General features: G+C 34.7%; 1 protein-coding gene across 1 annotated transcript; it reads left to right on the forward strand.

Annotated features, from left to right (window-relative positions):
- Window positions 1-537: 537 nt before the first annotated feature.
- On the forward strand, window positions 538-7,248 carry LOC112139585 (nucleolar and coiled-body phosphoprotein 1). The gene is made up of 3 exons (XM_024262406.2): window positions 538-1,699; window positions 5,328-5,576; window positions 5,661-7,248. The coding sequence occupies exons 1-3, from the start codon at window positions 1,681-1,683 to the stop codon at window positions 6,374-6,376; spliced, it is 984 nt and encodes a 327-aa protein (XP_024118174.1). The 5' UTR covers window positions 538-1,680; the 3' UTR covers window positions 6,377-7,248.
- The last annotated feature ends 24 nt before the right edge of the window (window positions 7,249-7,272 follow it).

Raw genomic sequence — 7,272 nt, forward strand, 5'->3', positions numbered from 1 at the left:
AAATGTTTTAAAGATACAATAAATAAACAAAATGCATATGCTAGTAGCTAAAACAAAAAACTGGACAAAAACAGAATGGATTCTTGCAATAAAGGCAGAAAGCTGCTTTAATTAGGTGTCAAAGTTATGTTTTTTTGTTTGTTTTTTTCAAACCTAGTGCAATTGCTTTAAATTATTAATGTTGTTTGTCAAATGTCACAAATTTGATAAGGATTTGTGAAATGTAGGATTTTTTTTTCATCTGAGGTGTGGGAGTTCCTTTTTAAAAAGGTATTGACTTAACAAAACAAACCATGTGCTCTCACAATTAAAAAAAAAAATATTTGCATTTTTCTGTTAATGTTTGTCATTAAATACTGTGTGATTCTGAAGTATTTGAGTTACTTTTGTCTTTTTTTATCAGCTCAAACCAGTCTGGTCATTCTCCTTTGACTTCTGGCATCAACAAACCATTTCTGCCCACAGAACTGCTGCTCTTTGGATATTTTCTCTTTTTCTGACCATTCTCTATAAACTGTAGTGATGGTTGTGGGTGAAAATCCCAGTAGATCTGCAGTTTCTGAAATACTCAGACCAGCCTGTCTGACAACAACAACCATCAAAGTCACTTAAATCAACTTATTATGAATCGATATTTGAACAGCAGCAGATTGTCTTGACCATGTTGTCTAAATGCATTGAGTTGCTGGCATGTGATTGGCTGATTAGCAATTAGTGTCACTAAGCAGTTAGACAGCTGTGGCTAATAAAGGGGTCAGTTAGTGTATATATGTAGTTTTCTTTAAAGTGTATTTTTATTGTTATTTACTCTCTATTTTCCTCATACGTGATATTTGAAACAAATTACCGTGTACCTAATGTATTTTTAAAAACAATTTAGTCTGAAAGATTTAGCAATAGATGAACAATAGAGGAAATATGAATAAACAAAAATTAAATCAATTTTACATGGCAAAACTACATTTTGATCAACCTAAATTAACCAAGACATGCTAATTATGGAAACTTGAATTAAAATGTACAGACGGTCACTAAAACAGAGAGAGTAAGAGGTCAAAACCAGTAGCTATAAGCACATTTTTACCTCAAAGACAGACTGAAACATTTACAGGTGCATACCAGGCTTGAAACATATTTCATGCAACTTTAGTTAAATACTATGAAACCCCCTTACACAGACGGCATAAAGTTCAGCACAGGAGGATCAAACTCGTCCTCCTTTACAGCAGCAGTTAATCATTTTGAAATATCTTTGTAGTCATGACCACATTTTCTTTTGCATCTTCAATTTCGCCCAAAGTTTTACTGTCTAAAAGAACTCCTTCAAACTAAGGATTGAACTTTAGTGATGATACAGTTGGTACAGGGGACTGTCAGTAAACTCATCATCTATTATCTGGAAACTGTTGACTTGTGTCTTTTTAAGTCTTCATTTTTTTTCTTAGAATTAGTGCAGTCAGTTCTACACAGGAAGTATCAGATCAGCTCAGCCCCTGTTGCTCATCTCTTAGTTTAACAACCTCTCATGCAAAGTGTAAGCAGCACCTCGCCCACAGTAGAGGAAGTGGGGTTCTTACCAGAGTCGATCTTTCCCAACAACAAGCTGTCGCCCATCTGTGAAACTTCTGCATTCTTTTCTCCAGTCTTCTCATTTTCAGCTCACTTGCAGCTGATTCCAACATGAGTCCACTGAAACTGAGTGAGTACCAGCATTTTTCTGTTTTGTTTCGTCATCAGTTTTTTTGTTTAATTTAAAGAGAGCATGGAAATTAGTTCTCATTTTATTGTTTGGTAGTAAAGTGTGCATTCATAAAAAGTCCTTCCCAGCTCCTGGAAGAGATAAAAACCAAGAGAAACCACATCTAGCCACATACTGGCAATACTTCAGATGAACACAAACTGGCTTACTGCATTTGTCCTTTGAAACATAACACAAACTCTCTACTTCTGCAGCAACAAATTGACAGAAAGAGCAAAAAAGTGTTTCTTAAAACTAAATAAAAATCCTTAATGCTTAGGGGAAAAAAAGATTAAAGTGTTGTTGGTGTGAGTGGAGGTATGGGTTGTGGTAATCATACTCACAGATGGTTTTATGTTTGCATGGTACGATACACATACAGACCACAAGGTTCTCTAAGTGTAGACTACCGGAGCTAGTTCTCACATTTTCGAATTCCTCACCATTCTCACACCTTTGTAAATTAAGCAAAAAACTCAACATTCTGTTAATTTGCCTTTTTGTTTTTAAATTATTAAAAACTAAGATTTAATTGTCTTTTTTTGCATAAATGCACACACAACAAATTTATAACAAATGCATTCTCTATTTAGATCAGGTCTCTGCAAATGTAAACTCCAAGAGAGACATTCAGTCTCTCTAAAAACCATTTATTTAAATAGATACTACACAATGTCGCATTTATGTTACTGTTACTTTTACATTTTAAATTAAACATTTACTTTTGTCATGAGTAATAGCAGGCATTTCATGTGAAAATATATTTTTTATTTTGAAATTCATTTTTAATTTTGATAATTTTAATTTTTTTCCATTTAAAATTAGACATCCTGTGCAAAATAAGGTCACCCCACTGCAGCAAATGTACGCCAAAGAAAAATTTTAAACAGCACAAGATAAAAATGAGATTTAAGTCTACTTACTGTTCCATTGGTGACAAAACAAAACCCTTCAGTTTCAAAATTACCTAAATGTAGCCTCTCTTATAAGCAAATTTATATGTGAGGAAAAAACATGGTTTTAAAGCTGGAAATGAGTTTAGGTGTTAATGCCATTTTGGTCATTAGTTTTTTAACCCCTTCATGCCTGGCTTTTTTTACAATTAAACCAAAAAATAAATTTTTCTTCTAAGGTGATGTCAATTAAGTGGGATAAATTGTACTTTACGAATAAGCGACATATGATATGAAAGGGTTAAAATCAGATATGTATCAAAAAGTTTAGGATCTTAACACAAAAACACACTCAAACTGACAAAGCCACTAGGATGAAATGTGAAACGTCTCAATATTTCTAGTACAGATGTCACGGAACTGGTGCTGATGGACCCAATAAGCAGGAGACTAGGTTTGGTCCAAAACATTTAATTACATTTTTTGTTTAGTAACCTTTTTTTAACCAGGACGTCCCACTGAAATTAAGAAATCACATTCTAAAAGGGATTCCTGGCCAAGATTTAACGAAAAACAATAAATAAACAAATTAATAAAGTGGACCATGACAAAACCATGGGAGAATCATAAGAGTGACAAAGCAGAACAGATGACCAGCCAAGGAAGACACAGACACTTAAAAACACTGCAAGCAAATTAACTGAAATGAAGTGTTGGCTGTGAATCACAACAAACCTGAAACTGGTGTGACAGACAACTCAAAACAGAACATCCCCAAAAACTGTTTTTACAACTGACAAAAACCAAACCAAAGGTCACAATCCACTCAGACCATGAAAATGACAGCGTCTTCTTTGAAGAACGGACTGTACACATGTTTTGTTAGCAAAGACTTCTACAGTGGTGGATGTGACAACACCCCTCTACGTGATGATGATAATATTTTATTTTGGACATGTTATTTAAAAGGAAAGATAGTACAAATAAATAAAATACTATAAATATCGCAAAGGGAATCAGGAGAACTAAAAGCTTGAAACCCCTCCTTTAGGCTCTGTTCGCTCTCTGATGAGCACACCTTCAGTTTCAGATGCCCGTATACAAGAGGGTAGAAACATATAGATGTAGTGAAATATCGCAATACTTTATTTGGTAGTACTGGTACTGATTTAAAATACTGCTAAAGCGATATTTCATTAATTTAGTCTTACTTTGGTTTTCCACTTAAATATTTCTAAAATTACCAAAGTAAAATATGAATTTGCTTGGGTGAAAGGAGCTTGTATAGAGATATAGTTGCTTAATGTTAAGATCATTAAATAACACGTATTTTACTATTTTACCTTTGTGAAAAAATAATTCTTCATTTTTAATCAAATAAACAGTGAAATATTGTCTGGTACTGTCATGGGATAAATCAGGATATGTATCGTATCATGAAATATATGTATCGAGATACATATCATATCACCGTACTCTTACCAATACACACCCAAAGAAATGTACACACATTTTTCAATTTTAATTATATTTCCCAACACACTCATGTGCATGCCCATATAAATCAAATTTAAATTCATAAATATTTTGTTTTGCACATTTACATATCTATCAATAATCATATTTCTAAATTTGTTCTCAACCTGAAAATGTGAATCATTTTAAATATACTCAGTACTATTTTTTAGGTCTGTTTTGTCACCAGCTGCTGCATCTTTCAGAAAAAAAAAAATAAAAAATTCAAAACAATTTGATGAAATTCAACAATTATACAAGCAGCACAGCAGATACACTTCTGAATTTCACTTGTGCTTAGCACAGATAACCAACCAGTTGCTCCTAAATCCACGTTATTGTTAAAACACTGAGCCACACATTTAGATATAAATATGTGAAAATGCATTTTTACATGTTTATATGCAGCATATTTTTTTTACATCTTCAAAAATAAAAAATAAATTGGTCAGTAATGATGTAAAAACTAATCACTCAGCTACATTTTTTTGACTGATTGAAAACCTTATAAAATGTATTTGGCAGCTTGGTCCACTAAATTTTACTATTTTCTTTAATATAGAAATCAAGCTTGTATGCTCTTGTAGCGTAGACAGGAGCAGTTCAACATATCAGAAAACAAAAAAATACACCACAGAGAAACTTATGAATGAAGGGAGAGTAAAGACAAGACCAATTTGGCAAGAATATTAATTCAAAAGTGAATAAATAGAAAATTAATCAACAAAGAGAGGCCTGTATTAAATATGCAACTGAGAAATACCCAGTTGAATTATTAAGCATTGATGTATTAACTGAGTGGAATCCTAATTGAGTTCTGAATGTCCTCACTTCATTATTTAAAAGTTTTGAAACCGCCAGAGGGGGTAAAAGAAAGGTAACAATTTGCTTTGGCGGGTTTTAACCTTTGAGTCGGGGGATTCTCTGATCTCTTTGGTGCGTTGTGGTGTCTTCCTTCTCTTCTGCATCCATAAACTGACTATAAGTTTATTTACAAACTGAAGCTAAACATTGCATAAAAATTATGTGCTTGTGTGCTTGAATAAGAAAAAGGTACATAAATATTATACTGCCAACATGCTGCAAATATAAAAGATAATAAAAATGTGTGTTTTTATGACCACCATCAAACTGCACAGCTGTCATAAACTGACTCTCCTCTCAAATTTCCTCTTTTCAAGCTCTGAAGTGGTTTGGTAGGTTCAACTCTTTTTGGCGCTCCAGTGACAAATCCCCCTCCAAGTCCAGCTCTGGAGCAGGGGGTTTCCCTGACCATGGGAGTGAGCACGGGGCTTCGGAAAGAGTGGTGCAGGATGACATGGAGGCCACGCGTCCTCGCACCGCCAGCTACGTCCGCTCCTCTGAGGGCTACACCCACATGTGCACGCTGCCCCGGCTGCTGGGTAACAAGAAGGAAAAGGGGGATAAAGGTTAGCAGCAGAAGTTACGAATGAGTGATGCCCCCTTTAAAGACCTACAGTTTCTCTTCATTTATTTTATCCTTTCTTTGTCAGGAGATTCCAAAAAGAGTAGAGAAAAAAGCAACAACCAGAACAAAAGCCAGAAGTCCTCAGGAGACCAGAGCTGTCCTCCTTCAACACCCACAGGAGTGCCGTCCAGAGTGGATGAGGATGAAATATCCACTCCAGACAGGATGGAGCTCAACCTGGAACCCCCACTTACCTCTAAAATACAGTTTGAGCCTGCAGGTGAAAGTAAGGACCACAGCAATTCACCTGCACCACTTCTCAGTGAAGATCTGCCGCCCCCTAGTGGTCTGAACGATACAGTCCAATCAGAGGAAGAAGTTGCTGAATCCAATGATGAGACTTCAGCAGCTCTCCTGGACCAGGAAATTCAAGAAGATGGATGCTCAGAAGCCACGCCCCCTTCCACTCCAAAGGAAGAAGGTGGATTGTCAGAAGCCACGCCCCCTTATATTCCTAAAAAAGAAGGTGGATTGTCAGAAGCCACGCCCCCTTATATTCCTAAAGAAGAAGGTGGATTGTCAGAAGCCACACCCCCTTACACTCCAAAGGAAGAAAGTGGATGCTCACAAACAACGCCCCCTTCTATTCCAAAGAAAGGAGGATGCTCAGAAGCCACACCCCCTTATACTCCAAAGAAAGTAAGTGGATGCTCAGAAGCCACGCCTCCTTCTACTTCAAAGGAAGAGGACAGTAAAGAAGAGAAGAAAGAGCAACAAAACTCAACAAACCTGTCCAGGTGATTTTCACTATTTTATTCAACTTTTTTTTTTTTTTACCAAAACAATGTTTTACTGAATCTAATTGTTTCACATATGCATTTCCTTTTATCATGGCTGAAGGTTAATTTACTCAGAAATATTCAAGTGAATTCACTATATTTAATAAATGTATTATAAAGGATCTATTCACAGCTGGTGGTGCTACATAGAAATTTAAATTTAAATTATTTTACAAAATTCATAATTAATTATTGAAAACATAATCAAAACTTCTTTCTATTCAGCATGTGGGGCACCAATAAATGTTTTTACTTCAAGTCAATGTACAATAACAGTTCTAATTAAAGCATTTATAAGCCTTTAGTAAATGACAGTTCGATTTAATCTGGTTTATTGCATTAAATTTTAATTATTGCACCAAATCCAATGGTTTCTCACAATCAAATACTAAAATTCAAGGTTTTATCCTTTATAAAACGAATAAATCAACATTTTGCATCAAATCTTCACTGTAATTCAGTCTCTGAAATATGTATGAGGCAGACGGAGGAGAGAAATAGCTAAAGTTTTTTGTCCAGAAACTATAATTTTACTTATTTTTATATTATAACACTAAAATTTCAAACATGGAGTTGGGCCTGAGTGACAGCTTTCAGAAGCTGTAACTATAATAATTTTGATAGATTATAGCATAAAGAAATAATTGATAAAAAAAGACAATTGAGAGTCATATCTTTACAATAATGGATGAAAATTTGAATTGTTTAAAAACTCTTGTTTCATCTAATGATATAATACTGTCTTGATCGGCTCCACATACCTGGATCTTCACTCTGAAAGCACAGAGGACAAATAACAAATGTTTGCCTTATTTTCCATAATAACCTCCTCTTTAGCCAGTTTGGAAGATACATTTC

Source organism: Oryzias melastigma, unplaced genomic scaffold (genome assembly GCF_002922805.2).
Source record: "Oryzias melastigma strain HK-1 unplaced genomic scaffold, ASM292280v2 sc00607, whole genome shotgun sequence".
Taxonomy (NCBI): Eukaryota; Metazoa; Chordata; class Actinopteri; order Beloniformes; family Adrianichthyidae; genus Oryzias; species Oryzias melastigma.

What these genes read in the sequence shown, in the direction of transcription:
- LOC112139585 (XM_024262406.2), top strand. An exon ending in GAAGGAAAAGGGGGATAAAG is followed by an intron (nt 5,577 to 5,660) that starts GTTAGCAGCAGA and finishes TTTCTTTGTCAG; the next exon opens with GAGATTCCAAAAAGAGTAGA.